At 26.5% G+C, this 23,542-nt stretch overlaps 4 protein-coding genes across 10 annotated transcripts; 2 read left to right on the top strand and 2 right to left on the bottom strand.

The window, feature by feature from the left end:
* Positions 1-1,446: 1,446 nt before the first annotated feature.
* LOC412623 (transmembrane protein 94) lies at positions 1,447-13,453 on the bottom strand. Of its 5 annotated transcripts, XM_006562318.3 has the most exons (27): positions 13,317-13,453; positions 12,482-12,648; positions 12,250-12,384; positions 11,902-12,038; positions 11,624-11,817; positions 11,067-11,537; positions 10,815-10,976; positions 10,642-10,745; positions 10,472-10,566; positions 10,123-10,360; positions 9,784-9,894; positions 9,473-9,566; positions 9,185-9,402; positions 8,879-9,114; positions 8,653-8,777; positions 8,414-8,562; positions 7,913-7,960; positions 7,258-7,392; positions 5,699-5,842; positions 4,874-5,018; positions 4,602-4,810; positions 3,186-3,360; positions 2,787-3,032; positions 2,154-2,391; positions 1,976-2,069; positions 1,608-1,769; positions 1,447-1,537 (listed from the first exon to the last, which is right to left on the bottom strand). In XM_006562318.3, the coding sequence occupies exons 1-27, from the start codon at positions 13,317-13,319 to the stop codon at positions 1,465-1,467; spliced, it is 4,308 nt and encodes a 1,435-aa protein (XP_006562381.1). In that variant the 5' UTR covers positions 13,320-13,453; the 3' UTR covers positions 1,447-1,464. The 5 variants fall into 5 exon arrangements, with proteins under 5 accessions (XP_006562381.1, XP_006562382.1, XP_006562383.1 ...); XM_006562319.3 differs by lacking the exon at positions 7,913-7,960; XM_006562320.3 differs by lacking the exon at positions 9,784-9,894.
* LOC107965532 lies at positions 3,484-4,799 on the top strand. Its single transcript, XM_016916327.2, has 2 exons — positions 3,484-4,323; positions 4,526-4,799. The coding sequence occupies exon 1, from the start codon at positions 3,595-3,597 to the stop codon at positions 4,300-4,302; it is 708 nt and encodes a 235-aa protein (XP_016771816.1). The 5' UTR covers positions 3,484-3,594; the 3' UTR covers positions 4,303-4,323; positions 4,526-4,799.
* Positions 13,454-13,595: 142 nt separating the features above from the next.
* LOC551212 (mediator of RNA polymerase II transcription subunit 16) lies at positions 13,596-19,388 on the top strand. 3 transcript variants are annotated; one of them, XM_006562323.3, is made up of 14 exons: positions 13,596-13,735; positions 14,159-14,305; positions 14,381-14,579; positions 14,658-14,904; positions 14,991-15,146; positions 15,216-15,388; positions 15,485-15,812; positions 15,903-16,110; positions 16,186-16,360; positions 16,476-16,622; positions 16,729-16,942; positions 18,658-18,767; positions 18,838-18,983; positions 19,073-19,388. In XM_006562323.3, exons 1-14 carry the CDS (start codon positions 13,674-13,676, stop codon positions 19,194-19,196), a joined length of 2,436 nt encoding a protein of 811 aa, XP_006562386.1. In that variant the 5' UTR covers positions 13,596-13,673; the 3' UTR covers positions 19,197-19,388. The 3 variants fall into 3 exon arrangements, with proteins under 3 accessions (XP_006562386.1, XP_006562385.1, XP_006562384.1); XM_006562322.3 differs by having other exon boundaries at positions 13,598-13,735; positions 14,144-14,305; positions 15,903-16,104; XM_006562321.3 differs by having other exon boundaries at positions 13,598-13,735; positions 14,144-14,305.
* On the bottom strand, positions 19,386-21,753 carry LOC550734 (thioredoxin-like protein 1). The gene is made up of 4 exons (XM_623125.6): positions 21,498-21,753; positions 20,813-21,080; positions 20,095-20,378; positions 19,386-20,013 (listed from the first exon to the last, which is right to left on the bottom strand). The coding sequence occupies exons 1-4, from the start codon at positions 21,593-21,595 to the stop codon at positions 19,800-19,802; spliced, it is 864 nt and encodes a 287-aa protein (XP_623128.1). The 5' UTR covers positions 21,596-21,753; the 3' UTR covers positions 19,386-19,799.
* Positions 21,754-23,542: the final 1,789 nt, after the last annotated feature.

Raw genomic sequence — 23,542 nt, 5'->3', positions numbered from 1 at the left:
GCAGTTTTTTTTTTTTTTTTGCTAAAGAAACGTAATGAAAATGATCCGTAATGAAAATGATCCATTTTTAAAATGACTGATAACTGGCGATGAAAAATGGGTTGTTTACAACAATATCAAACGGAAAAGATCGTGGAACAGGCCACATGAACCAGCTCAAACAACATCAAAAGCTGGTATTCATCAAAAGAAGGTTTTGTTATCAATTTGATGGGATTACAAAGGAATTGTCTATTTTGAACTCTTACCACTCAACCGAACGATCAATTCTGTTGTCTACATTGAACAATTAACGAAATTAAACAATGCAGTTGAAGAAAAGCGGCCCGAATTGACAAATCGAAAAGATGTTGTATTTCATCATGACAATGCAAGGCCATACACATCTTTGGTCACTCGGCAAAAATTATTGAAACTTGGTTAGGATGTTTTGCCACATCCACCATCCTGACCTTGCACCATCTGATTATTTTTTGTTTCGATCTTTACAAAACTCCTTGAATAGTAAAAATTTCAATAATGATGATGATATCAAATCGTACCTGATTCAGTTTTTTGCTAATAAAAATCAAAAGTTTTATGAATGTGGGATTATGATGCTGCCTGAAAGATGGCAAAAGGTGATTGATCAAAATGGGCAACACATTACAGAATAAAGTTATTTAGTTTCATGAAAAAATTGTCTTTGATTTTCTAAAAAAAATCCGCAATTATTTAGTTGCCAACCCAATAAATTTCTCTAAAATATAAAATTATTTTAATTATATTATATATTATAATTATGTTATTAATATATAATATAATTATATATTACATTAAATATAATATTATATCAGAAAATTTAAAATTTAACAAGTTAAAAAAACAATAATTTGAACTGAAATTTTTTCTATAAAATACTTTAAATTAAATACAATACATCACATAAATTTGCAATAGCGAGTGTCATATGATACATTAATTTCTAACATGTAAAATATTCGTTTGTTGTTATACAAAAATATAAATACTATATCAATTTATATCGAATTATGAAAACAATTATATACGTTTCGAAAATATTAATTTTAATTATCTCGCAAGGCTACTAAATCGCCGATATTTCATTTTAAATAGAAGATTTCTAATACTTTTTCGTAAATATTAAATATTATACATCCATGTCCATATGAATAAATTTATATCTTAAATCGTAATATTATTATAATAGTTTAAATTATATCATTTGAATAATGTTTAATGCATTTATAAAATAAATAATTCATAATTCATAAATTAAGAGTATCTAATGATTTTCATGAAATATAGCTTAATACAATAATGGTATTATGCGAAACTTGAGTATTTTTGTTCTCTTATATACATATACATATACATATACATATACATATACATATACATATATATTTATTTGGCTATATTTATATTTATATTTAGTCCTTTTTATTTAGAAGAAAAATTTTTTTAAAATGGTGAATTCATACCAAGTTTTGTACCAAATTCTAATCGTGCTCTTTTTTGATACCTCACATTTACCCTGTAAATATTAGAATAATAAATTAAATATATTTTTAACATATAATATATATAATATATATAAAACTTACTTGATTTCCTGCCATTTGATCAATTCGTTAATAGCAAAGATTAGTGGTAATGAAACTAAGAAAAATAGAGGAAGATGTAAAGGAAAGTCTTTTATACTTTGTCCTTCGTCTTTCCAGAATTTACAAAACACTGTTCCTGAGAATGCAGCTTGTGCGCATAATCTAAAAAATTTGATTCGAATTAAAGAAATGTTTTAGATATAATATATCCACACGCATACAATTATAATTAAAATTTATGATTTATAAAAAATGATTTAAAAAATTGAAGTATTTTTTAAAAAATAAAAAAGTAACATGACTTTTGAGTACTTATATTAGTACTTTTTGAATTAAGTATATATATTTTATATAATTTTTATACTCACGCTATAAATGCACTGAAAAACCATACATAATTGTTAAAGGGTTGTTTCTTCCAAATAGAATATTCTCTATGTACAAAGCTTATGGATATTGTTACTATATGAAAGAAAAATATTAAAGGATTCGATAATATTCATCAAAAATTCTTTCATCAAAGATTAGAAAATAAATAAGATTTACCCAAATGTAAAACTAACAGCGACAAAGCAAAATGTTGTATCACTAAAATAATATTTGGTTTGTCACCCCAACCACCCCATGAAACTTCTCCTTGTGTATCTGGGTATACATACAAGCATTTAGAATCTGGTGTATAAGTAGGGCACAAAGATAAAAATGAAATACATTGCGACAGAACTATCGTTATGACTGTCGGCAAAAATTTACTGCCATAACACCAAAGAACAAACAATGCAACCTGAAAAATCAAGAAAGTACTTATAAAAAATTCAAAAAAGAATTTTTCTAAATTTTTTAAATCTAAAAAATGTTTTCTCTAACAATTTACATTTTTATATAACATGGAATTTTTTAAAGAATTTTACTACTTAAAATTATAATTACTTTATACGGAGATAATTTTTTCAGAAAAATATAAATACAAAGTACCGATAATAAATAATGTTCCATTGTTAAATTAAGGATGATCATGCATTTATTATTTGGAATTTCAATTTTTTAAATATTTCAATATTTCTAAAATGAAAGGAAGCGTAAGATTCCATTTCTTCAGTTACGTTGGTAAGAATCTAATAAATTAGAATAATCATGTGTAATCCATTTATTATTATTATAATAATTATCCTTCCTTACCTGGCCATTTACAGTACATTGGTTTTTACCAGTTGCACGTTGCATTATAGTAGGATCCATTGGTGTAGCAATCATAGATATAGATAATATTGGAATGATTAAGCAACACAACCATAAGACTTGATCAACCGAAAATAAGGGCGGTAGTAACAGGAAACCGGACATAGCTTGTGTGAAGGAGAGAGTAACTGTACAACAGAGCCAGAATTGCACACAATTCCAGAGGCACATCATATAATGCCGAGCCTAAATATACAATAAATAATGTCCAATAATTATAATAACTACGACAAGAATTTAATAATAAAACTGGAAATTGAATATATTATACAAATTCTTTTAAATGGAATCAAATTGATGATGGGTATAATTAAAAATTTCATATAATCCATTATTCACCTCCATGATTAAGTGAAAAATTGCAATTGGATCTTCTCGTTTCACGCTTAAAGAGCAAGCAACAGAATTCAATGCTCTGCTTAAATCAACTGGAGATGGACCCTGATCGTCTTTGGTTGGTGTCAATACAGGAACTCTTTGACAAACTTGTGGATACAATGGTTCTACCGCCACTCTAAAACAAAATCCATATTTTTAATTATACATTTTCAAAATTGAGCATAATTCAGATCAAGAATATTATCAATTTTCCAAGTAGATATATTTCATTATTATATTTTCTTTGATTTTGATATACTTGAACATTGCATAAAATAATTGAATGTATAATATAATTTGACACGTTCTTTATATCGATTAAACTTTTATACGAATTTATTATTCCACGCGTGATTAAATTTTTATAAAAATGTATATTGTCGATGTTTCTCAACGTGCACTCGAGAATTCAAACAAATTAGAGGATTCCATATGTAAAGACGGATACTTGCAACCAGAAAGAGCTCGTTCTACGTTATATCATCAACCTTATAAGAGACCAACCTTAAAACTCGAGTCAGAGACGACGTATAATTTGTCTTACTCAAAATTGAGTTTTATTCCTCAACCAAGGACTAGTTTTGCAAAATACGAGAAAATGTTAACGACAAAACCCGGAAAAATGGAATCTGATACGATATATAAGCTCTCGTATCTTCCTTCAACTACGAAAAAACGGAAACCCTTTATTCCAAGAACAAATTTGTCTATTCATGGTTATCATGATATGACAACCATTAACAAAACGTCTTATTTAAATCCTGGATACGTAAGAACGATTTCTTTCAAACCGTATCAAAGTAAACTTCAACAATCGATACCGATGGATTCTACAACAGTAATGAAGGAATCTTATCAATATACACCTGTTGATGTCAAGAGACCACGGAAACGAGAATTTTGGCAGACTAAGTTCAAGCCAGATTATGGAACTACGAATAAATTGTCGTATCAATATGTAGAACCGCTTAAGAAGAGAATTCGCGTATTCTACAAACCGGTTATCACCGCTAAAATTGAAAGAGACACGATTTATAATACGAGTTATCAGCTTCCAGGTCGCTGCATAACTAAATAGATTATGATAGTCTTTTATATTGTATGTATAATATATTTAACAATTTTTTTTTTATAGAAAATTTGTTTTTTAATGGAAGAACATATGCAAATTCAAAAAACGACTCTTGTCAAATTTTAATCATTAGATTCAAAATTTTTATATAGCTTTATGAAGATATTTTGCAACAATGTATAACGAATATGTCATTAATCAAAAATTAATTATATTTGTGTAATTTCAGGAATTATGCAATATCTCAGGAAAAAGATAAACATTTTTTTATTATAAATTCTTTCAATTACGATTAATATATTTACCCTGCATCTGCTTGCATGAAGATGGGCATATTTTCTGCATTAGCAGAGGAGCCAAGTACGCATACAACTTCTCCATAATCTTGCATAATGTGCAACATTTCCCTTGTAACAGCGGTGTTGCAATCGGTGAACAGAGATACCAAAAGGGGTACATTGTCTATTAATTCTATGTGTGGTCGAATCTTATCGATGCCTCGAGGTAGTTTTGCCTAGATACAGGATGTACAAATTAAAAATATAGGAAAGAAAGTAATTTTATCGCGGGAACTCACCCTATTCGACAAGTCAAAATTTACAGGAGCGCTTTGCTCCGTGCTGTCTGTGAGACAACTCAAAGATCTCCATGCTTCTTGCCCGGAACCCAGATCTACGCTTTGTACAAGCACGCTATCCTCGCTTCTCACCGTGTCCTGTTCCCTATATAGAGAATCGATTATTCGTTAAATAATTACAGCACGTGATCGAAATCGAAATATAAAATGAAAGTCAAAATGAACGAATTAAGATCTACCAGAAATATGCTGGAATCCAATTGGAATGGATCGGGAAGAGGCTGGGTTGGGCTGAAACCATGGTTATACTGTATTAATAATATCTAGTCCTGAAAAATGGATTCTCGAAATTCTTGAAAATATTAAATATCTAAAATTTTGGCATATTTGAGGATCTCAATTTTTTTAATGTTTTCGAGAATCCCAATCCTCGAAAATTCATTTCAATTATTCTGGAGAATTTTCGAGTTGCGAAACTTTTAGAAATCCAATCCAATTTGTATTTTAGGATTTTTGCACGTCTCAAAAATCTACCAATATGTAAAAATTAAAGCATAGATAAAATAATGAGGGAACTAAAAAAGCGGATAATTGTATGAAAAAAAGATCTAGTCTCTATTTGAGAAAAATATCAAGGGAGAACGAAAAATAATTACGAAACGTGTGCTGATCCTGTTCTCGTGATCCTTTGTATTAGATGACTTAGACTGCCATGCAAATTTAAAATAATATTATAGGAAAATCGAATCTCAAGGATAATTGCAAAGATAAATGACTTTTTTCTCAAAGAAATGTATCAAATAATAAGTTTAAAGAAGGACAAACCTGTGGCTCATAGCGCTTTTAACTTGAGATGTTCCCGTGTCATTCCATTCCGTGGTTTCATCATCGAATTTCACGGTGGAGAAATCGGTATTTATAGCGCTTGGTGCTGACATACTCATAGCACGGCTATTATCCAAATTGGTGCTACAATGCAAAAACAGAATCATACTATGGAAACATGATTATCTCGTGTACCGTTCATGCATGATGGGAATTCCTTGTAACACAAACACATCGATGCAGCATAATTATGCAGCAAAAATGTTTGAACGCATGCTCTTAATATTTCAAGTGTTCGCAATACTTTTTCGATTTCGAGTAATTGTATATTATGAAGCGAAAGATATATCTTTTAAAGAAGAGATGATAAAAATAGATAAACTTTGTTCTTTCCTTTTAGATTATTATCAGGTAGCGGATTTTTATGCATATTTTTTATATTTTATATAAGAATATATAATATATAATATTTAATATATAATATAGTCGAATATATAATATTCGACTATAGATGTTTAAAAATTTAAGGGATGATTCTTCAAATCAAAATAAAACATTTTTGATGTTGTTTTTCAATTAAAAAGCGACTTCTCTAAGCTCGAATAATTACCATAATTTGCCTTAAAACTCAATTAAACTATATTAAAATTAAAAAGATTTTAAACTGCTAATTTCGAGAATAACGATTTCCAAATAACGAATGAATGCACGGATCATTAGAAACATGGATCCTTACTCTTTATTCTCTTTACTCTAAATTCTTTTTCGTTTATTTCAATACGACTTCCGATTTCCGAGATATCGGAATATAATGAAAGAAATAATTTTTAATCGTTTGCTATCTTTATCTCTTCGTTTCACTGACTATCTCAAACTTCAAACAAGTGACAAACGCGATTTTTGGAAAAAGTATACAATTCTTGAAAGACATAGTGTATTTCCAAGAAAAAAATGTAAATTATAAGTCCTTTTATAATCTTTGCATTGTTTTAAATAGTATGAAACTTTGAATCCTTATATCTCAAATCAATTGAGATATTGGAATGAATCACAAAGAATCTTTAATGATATAATTTTCTTTATCTTCTGAAAGTGTTTTAATAAATAATATATATGATATATTTTTTTATATATTGATTGAATATTTGAACATTTCCAAACCGCATAAAAATTCACATTGTAGTCATTTAATAAAATATCGGTATTTTTTTATGCCATATTAAATATATCATGTTTTATTTTATTTTTCATATAATTTGTATTATTGGAAATTATAAGAAAATAACATTGTTTATCGTTATTTGTAATTTTGAATAATACAAATTATATTTGTATTATATATAATACAAATATATATAGTAGATTAAGATGTTAGCATGATATATATATAAAAATATAGATATTTCATTAAATAATTACTTAAAGGAAGAAACTAAAGGTTAATTTCTTTAAAATGTATCCCCTTCAATAAAAGTAGATGTGTGTAATGATGATGAATAGATAATGATGAATGTACTTTTTTTAGTGTTTTTGATAAAAGGGTAAATTATGTAACATACCGAGGAGAGACACGATTAAGCAAGTGGCTGGCCTCATCCATGCAGGAGTAATTATGCTGATGAGATTGGGCCGAGGGAGTGGGTGAGGACATGGCTGCTGCCTGGCTCACCCACCAACCCACTAGACTCTCGGACCTAATTATTGGCGTGTTAGTTACATACATTTATTTATGTGTATTTTTTGTATGTCATGTAAATTACGAGATATTAACACATGTGCATAAGAATAACTGTTGAAGTGTACAGAAAGAATTAATATATTAAGTCTCAAAAAGTATTATAATATAAGTTTGTTTCCACTAATGAAAGAAGCCATTAAACTATGGTAACGTATTTCATTATTAACTACCAGCACAAATACAATCATTTTAACATAACTTAATTTTCTAATCATTAAAATAATTATGGAATAAATAGCAAATATATATAATATTTAAATTTGAAAAATTCTGTTCATTAAAATACATATAAATTAAAATGAAATCAAAGGAGAAGAAACAAATCAACTAATCGCATTCGAAGAATGCATTTAAAAAACTTTATGAAGAATTGATATTTGTAAGAAAAATTAAAAGAAAAAAAATTATTAATAAAGAGCGTAACGAATAAACATGCAAATTAGTAACAATAATGAAAGAAAGAGGTATAGACAAACATATACGATGGAGGCATGTGTGGATATCTCTCCAGCCATTGCTGTCTCCTGTAACGTACATGCATATTTTACATTCACATCACATATTTTACGTCACATAGTTATGACGAATATAGCTAGTTAAACAAATTCATTATATCAGTTGCCACCATTTATTTTAAACTTACAACAGATTAAAGAGAAAGAAGAAAAAACACTAAGAGACGACATATATCTATATAATACTGTATGTATATATATTATATTCATATTAATTGACAAAGAGAAGAAAATTATAACACCAACAACATACGATTAGTGTGATACTTTGTGTTGAATATGTTTTTTTTGTATACATATAAAACTTTACACATATAAGACAAAGAAGATAGTCTGTACTTTCCAATGTGAGGACATGCCCCAAACTTTTCAGATATTAATCCAAAAGCAAAAGAAAGCAAAGCAAAATAGTTCATAGAGACATTTAATATAATTAATTGATAGAAGAAAAAGGTACTGTACCTAGCTCTTTCACTGAGCAACGATATGTGACAATTCCATCCGCTTTCGAGGCCCATCTTTTCCGAGAATACACGTGATCTTAATTCGTTTTCTTTGCTGAAGTGAACAAATCGGATACAAGCTCTGTCGAGTTGTTCAATTAATTGTACCTATTAAACATTTTATAGAAATTTGTATATAAAATGTTTTTATTGATTCATTTACTACAAATTTATTTTGAATCGATAAAAATGTTTTACCATATCTGTTTGTGCTTGATATTGCATAGTGACCATACCAATAAAAACTTGATTACATTGAATGTCAAAGCAGCTATCAACATCATTTACAACGTCGTCTTTGTTTTCATTGCACAATAAAGAATCTGTGAAAATTTGTATAAAAATATAATAATTAATAAAATTTTTAACAGCTTCGAATAATATTAAATGATAATAATAAATTAATGAAAAAAATAGTAATTACCAGTCGAGTGAAATTGTCCAAGTATGCCTTTCACTCTAGGATCAAGAACATTTCTAAAGTCCCAAGGTAAAGGAGTAGGACTCCTATGAGGTGCATATAAATGTTTACTATCTGCAGGAAGTTCTAAATATATTTTAGACATTTTATCACAAATACCACGTGTTAGTGGCCTATACGCAAATGCAGTACAATATGATGTTAAGCTCGTTCTTTGATAAAAATCTTGCACCTTTTTCCTGAAATATATATAAAACATTTGAATATAAGAATATAAATGAAATTTCTCAAAGTTTAATATTTTCATACCTATCCGATGCTGATAATGGACAGAGATCATGACCATCCCAAAATTCGATGCAAGAATCCAATATTATATCCGCTGTACCCTGTGTAAGTAATTGCAAACCTCCGCCACTGCGTTCTCTAACTACTACAGCTACCATGTGCGGAAATGGAAATTTTAATTTTGTCGCGATACTCAAAGATCGTGCAAATTTGATATCTCGTCGAACCATTTCTGGTTGCTGAAACAAAAAGATTTATAATTTTTTTATTTATTGAATTACAAAGGAAAAAGTTAAAAATGATGCTTACAACATGCCTAAACGTGGACAACTGTTGCTCCAATTGAAATATATTTTGTGCCTGATCTTGGAAACCTATCTGCTTGGCTAATTCGCATAAACACCTATAAAAATCATACACATAAAATAAAATGAAATCATTATATATATTAACAAAGATGAGTAGAAAAGAATAGAATAGAACAGAACAGAAATATGAGATTGTCCCATGATTAGCATTCTCATGAATATATGTACGTTTGGAGATAACATTCACCCATATATACAGGATTAACTATAAATACGAGGAGGATACGTATAAATAACTATGGTTGGACTGACCACATATGTCCAAGGCTCCCTGATTCGTCGACTAAATACACCTGTCTTGAACTTTGCATTGTATCTTTTGCCTGATACCCACTCTTATCTTCTACACTGTGATCCTGGTAGCTGACAAATGTGTATGATCAACGTTACTGGTAAATTGGACGTGTTACCATTGGATACTGTCTTAGGATAATGATTAACTGTCATATGATAAACTGGATGTAATTAGCATTGACATATTAGGAGAATTAGTTTTGCAGAGATAATGCAGACAAACGAGGGGAAGAAATGCATTTGCGAAAAAAAAAACACATAAACGATAAATACATTCCTAAAGACATGTATACCTACCGTCTGTTCGTTACTGGTACTAGATTTTCATTAAAAAGAGCTTCACACGTGACATGGCAACAAAACTGCATGTAATGCTCTTGTGTATCCATATTACATGTGTTGAGAAGAATCGCTAAACCTAGGGGTTTTAATGAGTTCAAATGTTGCCTCCAAGAATGGTCATCGAACTGTAGACGAAATGGTAAAGCATGGTCATGAGTAAGATCCAAAACTTCAGCTGTTGAATGGGACATATCTGAAAATTATTTTTGAGGCGATTATTTTAATTGTAATTATTTTATTTTTATATATTTATATATTTTATTATTTTATTATTTATATATTTTTTTAATTTTCTTTCTTTTACCATGAGTTACATAGGATGTCTTATTCGAATCTTGTTTGGAGTCGTCAGTTTGTGTCTGATACTGAGGTTCTGAATTTCTATCTAAGCTACCAGTACTACAAAATAATTTTAATTATTTAGATATTTAAATTGAATATTGATAAAGAATGTCGATTTTTATAAATATTTACCTTGAAGATGGAGATAGAGTATTAGCATTTCGTAAAAAGAATACTTTCTCGGCAGTTGGATTAGGCCACGAAAGGATCCCTTTTTTATCCACACAACACAATGCCTGGAAATTGGCTTGCTTTCACTCATTTTCTTTAATATTATTTAAAGATAAAGTCGTCGTTTAAAATACCGTGACTGATCCTAAAACATGTAGAATACTGGCGGATCTTGACATCATGTGTTCTTTACCAAACAATATATCAAAAAAGTATTCTTTTAATTCCAACCAATTGTACACTACTTCTGGATGGCTAGGCCCAGAAATATCCGCATCTTCAAAAGGATCTACAAACTAAAACGAATGAATTTTAGGATATACCATACAATAATATTTATCCGATATTCAAAGAAAATTCTTTTGATGTCTTAATGATGTATTAACCTGAAGTTTCTTTGAAGATTGATAAAGCTTAAATAAAGCTTTGAAACGAGCCATTCCAAAACAATTTAAAAAAATCCAACAAGTCGGGAATACTAACGGAAGTAAAGGGATACTAATAGCAATCGGTTGTAACAGGAACATTTCATTCCAATAACCAACACCGAAATATTCTGACACATACATATATCGAAATAAATTAGCAACTAGAACGATAATCAAAAGAATTGGATAAGCCAATTGTTCGATACAACATATCATTAAAAGATGCCGTTTGCGATTGTGATATGTGACCGGTCTGTCTAAAGCTTGATCGAGAGCCATTCTGAGATTCATTAAATATGGTGTTTCTTGAAGTTTGTAAATTTTATTTTTTAAAGGCGTTCGTGCCTGTGGCGTTGAAAATATTTCATTAGCACTGTGAACTTGAGGACTATATACTTCTCTTGCATGTAATACTGGTGCATCAGCATCCTAAAATTATTTTTAATTATATTAAAATTTTTATTTCATGTGATCAAACATGTTAAATATATTGAATTGAAAAAGTTGTAATTTACATCATAAGGGACACAATATCCAGGTGCTTGTTGTCCGGGTTTTATGACAATTATATCACTAGCAACTAACAATGCCCAGGGTAAATTAATTATGCGACCATCGCGATAAGTCCACTGTAAAGTTAAGCAAGGAGACAATGGACTGCATAAATGTGGATAATTCTCTGGATTCCATTGGCAAGTGTTTTTTGCCACTGAAATCAGAGAAATACAATTATTTACAAAAAAAATTTATTTAATGTGTAATAAAATTTGAATATTTAATTATTTTGAGATACCTTCTAATTGGTCGAGGAGACCTCGTACTCTATAAGGAATTTCTTCATGTCGTAATTTATTATCAGATACAACTAAAATAAAATTTAACATCACTAGACAACAAACAGTCAGTCCTTCATAAGGCAGTGTAGGATACCTATGATATCAAATTTTATTTATTACATATAATAATTCATATTTTAATTCTTATAATTTTTGTAAACCATTTTTATGAATTTTATGAATAAAAGTTTATACCAATAATTTAATATAAATATAATAATATACTATTGCTGATATTACAAGCATTAATATTTTATATAATACTATATTTATAATACATGAAAAAAGATTGATTTAATTCATACCATGTATCGTTGATTGTGAAGAATGCAATAACAAGTATAATGGCATTGATCAAAAGTGCAATTGCTGAAGTCCAACAAAGAGTTGTATATTGACTACGATGATGTAATGTGTCCTTTAGCCAAGCTTTATATTTTCTGCACATAATATATATAATATTGACAATATAAAATATGGAATTCATTTATAAATATAATATAAATAATATAAATAATAAATAAATAATGAAATTACTTATTTCTTTTGTACTCTTCTTCATATTCTTGTAAAACTCTTTTAACATCACGTTGTAATATTTCAAGAGCAATTCTTGTACTTAATCCTAATGGCTTTGCAGATTTAGTATTAATATTTTCAGTTGGTTTGGAAGGACTATCCTTTCCTTGATCACCATCCATTTTCTATGTAATAAAATCATTAAAATTTTGTATATTTTATAATATGGAATGCATGAAAATTCACATATAGATTCCATAAATTATACTCACATATAAAATTAAAAATATATATATAAAAATTCTATTATGATAGATTTCTTATATATATAAAATTAAAAATAAAGATAGAATAGAAATAATTTTTACACAGGGAGCAAGAAAAAATAATTAAATATTTAATTAACTAATGATAAGTATATCATTTTAAAATATACATATACTTTAAAAAGTAAATATAACATGCAGAGTACACAAAAAATAAAAATATAGGCAAACAAGATTTCTAATAATCTATTATCCATAATTTTTATTTTATTTATAGATCATGCATTTCAATTTTGATATTGTTTTTTTTTTTTAATGTCATATTTAAGCAACAATGTATTCACATTCCAATGGACAGCATAGAAAAATGAATAATGAAAAATGTAAATTAACAAAAAGTCTAAGCAATATTTTCAATTTTTATTACAGCACAAAATAGGTACAGGAAATTGAAATAAATAAGGAGAGAAAAATGCAAATATAATTTATTATAGCTAGTCTTAAGGAATAAAAGCGAATCAAAACAAATAGAGCAAGGTTAAAAGGCATTAACACTTGTATAAATCAATTAATTGATAATAATGTACCATTCTCGTATTTGAAGTGCAATTTTTTACTTTATAATTCAGTTGTAAATCGAATAATTAAAAATAACGATAAATGTATCATAATTGTAAATGACCTAAATTAGAACAAAGAATGCATAATTCGAATGGGTCAGAGCACAAACACATAGCAGTTCAGCACATGACGCACTGCTGACGACAGTGCAGGACTTAAAGTTTTGTTGTCATTTTCTTCATAATATTTTGTTATATAATTTATTAAAAATTATAACTGATATTTTTGTTAACAATTTCACAAAAATAATAAACAACTAATTTTTGAGAATATGCACTCTTCGTCATAGTGTTTTTTAATTGTAATATAGTATAACCTTAAAAATGGATTTATTATATACTGTGAATAGAAAAGTTGCTCCAAAACCTTTTCTAAATCAAGAAAGGTATGTGATTTTTTTTTACAATTAAACAATTTTATTGTATATAAATATTTTTTTTAATATTAATATAATATTTTTAGTATATTAATATTTTATTGGAAATAAATTTCATAGTATAACAAAAAATATATAAATATATTATATAAATATTTATTATTTACTTTTATGTTATCAAAAATATTAAAAAATGAAATGTATTTTATTTATTGTAATATTAATAATTTTACATAATTAATTAAATATATTTCCATAAATTTTAAGAATTACATATAATTATTTTATTACTATTATTAATTTATTATATAATATATTTATATTATTATTATTATTATTATTATTATTATAATATAAAATCATGTTTAATTCAGAGAGAATATATTTTTAAAATTTAATTCTTTAATGTTTATACAGTAATCAAATTTTTAGCCTGTATGAGGGACAATCTTTATGTTCATTATCTAGTCGTAATATTGTTGCTTTTACTACAACTACAGAGTTAGATGATAATAATGGAAAAACATGGGGATCTCATGTTTATGTCTGTGACTTGAATATGCCTTGGCATACCCACAAGTATGAAATATTTATAAATAATTTATAATTTATTCAAAAAATTTCATAAAATTAATTAATATTATATGTAATTAGAGTGTTATCAAACAAAAATATTATCACCGCATTAGAATGGGATTTGTCAGGTGATAAATTAGTTGTTGCTGATTCTATTGGAAATATTCAATTATGGATGTTCAAGGATCATGTTCTTAATGATTGGGTATTAATTGGTTCTACCTGTTTTGTTGGTGAACATATATTAGGTGCAGCTTGGTTTCACAATGGGAAAAAGGTATTTGTAAAATATTAAGTTCTTTTTATTATTGTTTTTTGATGAATTTGTTTTATAGGAAAAATTTTGATTTTTTAGACAGGATTGGTAACAGAAAAAAAGGATAGTATTCATTATAGTGAAAAATTTAATCATTTACCTTTTGCTCCCTCTGTAAGACAATTTGGAGGCAGAGCAGCAGAGGGTGTATTAGTAGTTTCAACAACAGGCATGGTTGGTGCTGTTATGATTACAAAAGATTTTCAAAATCCTATTTGCTCTTCTACAGAAAGTTTAGGCAGCACAAGACATAGGATAACAGCAGTTGATTTATGTTATGGAAAAAGTATAAATATTATTTGTAAAATAATGTTAAAATAATTATTTTTTTTTTTAACAAGTTAATTAATATAAGATTTTGTAAACTTTTAGATGGTCATATTTTAGTAGCCATAAGTAGTGGAAATATTTATTTACCAATTAGATGTTATAGGGTATTAGTACGTAAAAATGATGATAAATGTACTATAACTTCACAAGCATTGCCTAGTTTTTTTCTACAAGATGGTGCACCAAAAGACAATACATGTATGATTAAATAATCTTTTTTCAATCATATATTATAATATATGAAAAATAATAAAATTATTTTCTTAGATACAAGTGTAACACATTTGAAGTTTGTAGTCAGAGAAGATGCAGATTCTTTAGTTATAGCTGTAAATAGTGATAGTGGTGGTATAGTGGAAGTATGGGAATTAAGAGAAAAATCACAACCAGTTCACAAATTATTTCAGCCTAAAACATTAGAACCATTTAAAACTATAGTGGTATGTATTCTTCAATTTAAAGTTTTAATTGTTTTCCATACAACAAATTTAAATAATTTCAACTTAATAATATATATTTTTAATACATATTTATAGGTATGGCAACATCAATCGCAATATCGTTGTTCGTCTCCAATTGCAGCGATAGCGACTACAAAATTATCTATAGTTACCACATTACCTCCTCCAAGTTATGTTGTAGTAGCTTTAGCGGATTCATCGATACATTGTTTAAGTCGTGATTGTTTAAAAGAAATATCGTTTTCCTCTTTAAATATGGCATGGCGACCTGATGAACCTAATAACAAATATTTTAAAAGTTCCGTTTCGATAACCAATATAGATATATCTTGGCTTGGTTGTGTACTTTTAGCTTGTGATACACGTGGAAATTTGTATTTATATAAATTATTACCTGATGGAGGTAATTTATTTTTGATTTAAAAAATTTATATAAAAAAAGAATTGTCTTAGAAAAGTAAAAATTATATTAAAAAAATATGGTTTCTTATAGGACCATCATTAACATTAAGTTATGCTTGTACACTATTAGAATATTGTTTAGTAACGGGATTAGATTGGTTGGACGTACTCTTGTGTTTAAGATCTTCGATGATCGAGCCATTGTGCGATAGACTGGATGTTTCCTTTAATAGACAATTGCAGCCTATACAACAGTATCATTATATTCAATTTCTTTGCATCAAAATATCATTGTACAGGTTTCATGTTATTTCTTAAATAAATTTTCATATTGATTTTACCTTGCTTCATATCAAGTAATGATATATTTTTAGAATGCTAGTATCAGGACAAAGTAAAGCTGCCGATTTATCATCGTTACTTATGATACATTCGGTAGCAACCGCGTTTAAATCATTATTACGGCCGTCAGATTTAATTTCTCATGATAAGGGACCAGCAGAGAGCTTAGCAACAGTAATTAATGAAGCAATCACTGATGTAGATAAGGTAAAATCAAAATTTTTTTTTTTGCGGCAAAAATTTCAATAAATCTATAAACATAATGTATATTAATATAATCATAATATATAATCAATACATATAATATATGTATAATTTCCAGGTACTTTTACATCTCGATCCTAAAGAATTTACCGTGGAACCAAGTACGTTACAATCGTTACAACAATTGATTCAATGGGTCGCAGATCTGGCTTTAAATCTTCTAGCTCGTCTTCCAGAACAGAGATTGCAAATGAAGTCTGGTGGTGTTAGTATTGGAAATAAATTCTGAATAATATATTGGTCAAAATAGTATAATTAATTTTAAAATAAATTAAAAATTAATATTAATTTTTTCTTTTTATGTGATGCAGTATGAACTTCTGAAAGATCATAAAGCCTTGAATACATTAAGAGAATTACTTGTGATAATACGTATATGGGGTTTACTGCGTCCTTCGTGTCTTCCAGTATTTCTTCGTAGTGCTGATAATCTCGATGTATTGGCCCTATTATTCCGTTTATTATCAAAATTGGTTCAACCAAATGGTGATGGTCAAACTCAACAAATAGATGATGGTCTAATTGGTAAGTTTTTTTATGATATATGTATGATATATATAGAGATATAAATATTAATGTAATATTTATATGTATAATAAAATTGTGATATAGTATTTATAAATAATCATTTCAAGTTTATCATTGATATTGGTCGGAAGTAAGATAAAACCACATCCTTGTATTTAAAAAGGAAATTGATAAATATATAGAGTAGATATTATGCGCCAGTGCACATAAAAACATATTGTGCGATAGTATTATAATTTTTAGATTTTTATTAATTTTAATTTTTACTTGTTAAAATGAATGACAAATTTGCGGCAAAACATACGAACTCAATAAGTTTAAAAAAACAAAAATTGTTATTGAAGAAAAGTGAATCGAATAATTGTTTCCCATATTTAAAACCATACAAATTAACTATATTTTGTATTGTATCATGCTGTATATTTTTTATTTATTGGTTTGTATTGACACCCCTTTTAATTAGTACTTTTGCCAATCATCATTCAGGCAAAATTGAAATTTGGTCGGGTAATCTTATTTTATATTGGCTCATTGCGTTTCTAATTTGGCTTTTCATTATGTTGTGTTTGATTATTATTTGGAAATGTGTTGAAATTAAAAACAACAATAAAATGAAATTGCAATCTTATGGTACGAATAGTACTCTGAAATCTGGATCTTTAATTAATACTAAACTTGATTATTTGCAAAATGCAAAATTGAAAAATAAACCATTACATGATTTAATTATTGATAAGAATAAAATTTCACATGATAAATTAAATATTAATAATTCTGATGAACTTCAATATAATAAACTTAAAAGATATAGAGATCTTCCGCCTTTAATGATTCATCGTCGTAATTCGGGCAATGATATCGAACATACTGGAATTGTAAATGTGAAGAAGAATATTAACGAAAGCATCAATGAGAATAACGAAGACGAATATCTGGAAGACGAATTAAAGTCTGGAAATAATTATCTGAAGAATCAAAAAGAATCGATAAAAGATTATTTAAAATTGGTAACAGTTACTCCACAAGATAAATCGGATACAAACATACCAAAAGAATCTCTTTCACCAAGAGAATTGTTTTTTATTGATCTTATAAGAGAAGCTGAGAAAGCTGAACGAAACAGAGAAAATAATCCTCAAAAAACTGAAAAAAAACATTTTTTCTCTGATGATTTTTCTCCAACTGAAAAAGATATAAATAAAAATTTAAAAGAAGAGAAAAAATTAATAAAGAATTTAACAGATCACAGAACAACATATTTTATTGCGGATATAAAAAGTCCAAAAAATGAAAAAACTGAAGTATTTTTAAAAATCGAATCAGATTATGAATCAGCTAAAAAGTCCATGAATTTAAACGATAGAAAACCAACTCTTGTATTAGGAAATACTTCTAAAGATGAAGAAAATGAAAATTTGAAAGATAAAATTATTCTATTATAATATAATTAAATATTCTTTAATTTGATAAAAATTTAAATTATTATTTTATTATTAGATATTAATTCCAAAGTATATTATTATAAATATATATTGATTAAATTATTATAAATTAATAATAAATAAGAATTACAAAATAAAAAATAAATTTTTGATTATAAGTGATTATAAGTGATTATTTTAAAATAGAGCAGTGAAATAAAAAACTTGATGAAATATATTATTATTATTCACTATATATTTCACTGATATATAATAATGCTTTACTTCTAGATGATTGTTGCTTGCTACCTAATCAAATTATGATACCTCAATTACATCAAGGCAATAGTATAACAGCTATTGCTACACCTGTGCTTTTTTATCAAAGTTTTCCTTTGCAGGTAAAAAAATTTTTCAGTACTTTCTCACTCACTATAAAGAGCTTTTAATCCTTTTTTTTTTTAATTATAGTTAGAATATAGCATAGAACCAGAACAATTATTATTTGTACCTGAATTTAATCCAATTGAAGGTTGTATGCATAGTGGTCAGATTGTTGATGGTATAAGGCATTTGTATCTTGGAAAACAACCACTTCTTGTTAAGCAATGTACAAGGTATTATAATGAATAATAATCACTGATATTTTTTTCAATTTTTCATTATATAAAATTTTATATTAATTAAAATTAAATTAAAATTTCAGATGTGTTGGAAAAGCTCAAGTTCAAAATATGACAAGAACAGCTGCAATTAGAGCATGGGATCAAAGATGGGCACGAGCTTGTCGTTGTGGTGGTATTTGGCGAATCCATAAAGCTTGTTCTTAAATAATTAAATAATTTATAGTAATATATATTTTACGATTTTATACATGATAAGATGATAAATTATATTAAGCATTTTTATTTATATAAGATATAATGTATTTGATATTGAACAAATTTTATTTCATATTTATGTAAATAATTTTTATTTAGATAGGTAAAATAATTAAATAAAATAATTATTAATTTTTATTATTTTTATTTATGAATACAATAATTTTTTTAAAATTTTGCACCTAATAATTAATCCATTGAGCAAGTGCATTTGTAAAAATTCTTTAAATATTTTTTTAAATGTAAATACATATATATATATTGGAAGAAATGCAAAGAAGTACTCCAATTTATTTTAAAAAATTTTTTGTTAATCTATTACTGTTAATAAATTATTAATAAACAAATAATTTTTAAATTACACATATGTTGTTATTTCATAAACTACGGAATTTTATTATCGTTACATAATTATGGAGATTCTGAATACATAAAATGCATGTATAAACCACAAGAAACATAACAAAATTTTAATATTATTTTTTTTAAAACAAGACGGCCATTGAAAGTTTATTTGATATAACATACTCTTTTACAATTCTTTATTTGTTGTTAATGACTTTCTCCTTTCTTACCATTTACTCTTTTGAACTCTCCCATATTTGTTGTTGAAATTGGTGAGCCAAATATAGCTAAATGATCAATCCTTGTTACTTCATTACCAGTTTGATTATCTTTTACAAAAATTTGTATATTCTGTACATTTTGGAATTTCACATAACGTAAGGCAATTGGATTACCTTCTTCAATATCCTTTGCTGATAATCTATACAAAAAAATATAACATTATTAGATAGATTTTATAATATATTAAATAGTATAAATAATATAAAAATAATGAATTTACGTTAAATCTTGGATGCTTGTATTAGAATCTGCCATATCAAAATCAATTGTTCTAGGTTGATTAATAAACAGTTTAATATTTTTTGGTCCCTTGTCTTTGGGAGCTTTAATTTTTAAAGAATGTACTTTAACTGCTTGTGAAAATGCAATAGATAATATTAATTGTTCATCACATTCACTTTCCAAATATCCATCATCAGTATTCAAGCATTGTAAGAAATTATGATCATCAGATTCATTTAAACATTCAGATTGTGCTTTTGTAATGAAAGTAGCTAGATCCATCTGCAAAAGATATAGTTGAGAAATTTTTGAATCATATATTATAGTATCTTTATTTCTAATATTTTTATATATAACAAAGTTGGGTACAGACATCCAGGGAAATATATGTATGTAAATAATATTTTTTATTAAGAAGAGAGTGAAAACATCTAAATGTGGTACAAGTTTTATATTTTGAATATATATAATCAATTTTGTGTGATGATATTTACAAAATATTATAAAATTATGAATACATGCAGTTGATAAATCAATGGCTTATATATTTTAATTGATGACATTTTTTTTTTCATTAATGAATAAATTATAATGTTAATATCCACTGAAAGAAGGTTACCACAACTTGTTTATTGGTACTTATTCCACAAGTACAGAACTGCAGCAAGAAATATCATTCCAAAAATATGGTAATAAACATTATCACTATTTCGTACATGTCCAGATACTGGACTCTCAGAATCCTCTAAATCTCCAGAGCCATAAAATTGTAGAATTTTTGATTCCAATCCAGTTGGATCAGCTCCTTGACACAATCCCAATTTTGTTTGGTTACGGTAAAATATAAATGTGGGCATTGCACTAACTCCTTGCATAGCAGCAGTTTCTGCACACTTGTCTACATCGACTTTAAGGAATACTGCATTTGGATATTTAAGTGATAGTTGTTCAAATATTGGTGCAATTCGCTGGCATGGACCACACCTAATTTAAAAATTAGTAAATTAATTATTATATTAAAATTTAAAAAATTATTTTGTTTGCCTCAAATACTCATTGAAATTATTATCATATTAGTTACAATTATATTAAAATGTTATTAATTTATTAATAATGTTATTAATTCCAAATTGAAATATAAAATTAATATTTTTCACTCAAATCAAATTAGTAAATAAATGTAAAAATATAATGTATTGATAATACTGATATAAAAATATTATATTTTTTTTGGCTATTAATGTTACAAAGTAATAATTACTGCTTAAATATGTTTGAATATGAAAGAAATATAAAAATAAATAAAAATTTAAAAACTAAATCGATTTATGTAGTAAATATGGAAATCGAAGTTTTCGGATTTTAGTAACCTTTTATTTAATGTAACCTTAAAAAGCTTACCATGTTGCTGTGAAATCAACTACCACCAATTTTGTACCCGCACTAGCCATTTCTCCATAAAATTGGCCATCATCATTGATTACGCGTACAGCTCCCATTGTATTTTTTAATACGATCTAATACAACATGAATGACGACAAAACGTTTCAACTATTATCAAAATGTTGAATGACTGGCACTTTGAGCATACAGAACCGCGTACTCGAATGCGTTTAATTTTTATGGCTAATTTAAAATGATTCAGGTTTACGATTGGAAACTTACATGAAAGCACTTTATATATAAAATAGGTGGATGAATTGAAAATGCAACTAATGCTAGAATATATGAAAATGCGACTTAAGTTTACGCCAATAATGAAATATTAAAAAAAATTTTTTCTAAATATTTATTTATTTATATTATTTATTTGTTGCATTATTTATTTATATTATTTATATTATATTTATTTATTTTTTATTATGTTCGAGATATGAAAATATTTTTTATCGTATATCTTTTTACAAAAATTGAAATTTGCATTCATACTATGTTCAATATATTTCGATTTCTTTCTCGAATCGAGTTCATTCCTCTTCTTATTAAAAATTATAATTTAAAATAAATTATAATTTGATAATCGAAATGAAGAAGAGAGAGAATTAATTTAATTTTTTGATCATGTGCAATTGGAATTCATAATTAAAATATATTATATAATACTTTAATTTTCGCGCGAATTAAATAAGAAAATGGAGAAACAATTTCAACCAATCAGAAGATTGCTAAGATTTAGCAAAATGAATCATTGCGCATCATGATGCGCATGACGTCAGTATAGAATTAAAATTGTGGTGACAAGTCGCATTTTACCAGTTGTGTGTTATTACGTGAAATTTTTATTGATAGATTATTATATTACAGTTATTAAGTTTAAATAGAAATTATTAAACTCTGCTTAATTAATATGTATTTATTTAACTTAATTATTATACTAAATTTGATTTGAATAGTGTTTTAAACTTTTATCGTTGTGTAAATTATCATTTGATTGGAATTTCGAAAATGGGATAGCTTTGAAAGTTTCTGCATATATCATGAATTAAAAGATAATTCGTCGATATTCATTCAAATGTGGTAAGATTTTAATGTAATTAATATACATTTTTTTTATCTTTTTATTCACACGTTGGAAATAATTAGATTGTTATAACCGATTCATATACATATTTTATATATATAATTGTTTCTTATATAAGTCTATTTGTATATTCAATTCGTTATTTGTATATTTTTTGATTTACGTACAAGATTGAAAACATTTCTTATAATTTAGCTTTTCCAAATTGACGATTTGCGTTTATGCTCAACAAGTTTCGATATATCGATTATATATCGAGCATATTCCTCAATTTGTATTTCGATATATCGAAATTGCGAGATGTCAGTTTTTTCTCTAAACTTGTGACGATTAGACGTTTCTTTTCAAGTATGTGATTTTATCTATTTCATAATATTTATTTATATATATAACTATTATTTTTTTTAGTTTTTGTACTATTATTCAATTAATATGTGTTTGTTTAATCATTTATTAAGTATTAATATAATTAACAGTTCTTTGAAGAATAATTTATTTTTTACTAATTTATTTGACTATTAGAGTTCCAGTTCGTATTATGATATTCTAAAATAGAACTTAAATTAGATTATTTTTTTGTTTTACAATACAATTAATCTTATATTTTATACCTTAATTTATTATTTTATACCTTATTTTATATCTTAGAGATTTAATTTTCTTTTGTGCAGATAAATATTTGATTGCTGAGATTACTTTAGGCGGGAAAAAGGATTTTCAATATGGCCGCTATAATGATAATTTGTTTTATGGAAAAGAGGTAAAGTTTGAGTTGCTATATTGAAAAAAGATATATGTAATTTTTTACTTTTATTGAATTATTAGTTGTACAATACCTTTATAATTCTATAATTTATAATAATTATATATAATTATTGGAAATATCAAAATGATAATAAAAAAATTTTCAAATATTTCTAATATG

Source organism: Apis mellifera, linkage group LG14, assembly GCF_003254395.2.
Source record: "Apis mellifera strain DH4 linkage group LG14, Amel_HAv3.1, whole genome shotgun sequence".
NCBI lineage: Eukaryota > Metazoa > Arthropoda > Insecta > Hymenoptera > Apidae > Apis > Apis mellifera.
The sequence above is the reverse complement of the archived record's forward strand: the minus strand, read 5'-3'. Positions and strand labels throughout refer to the sequence as shown.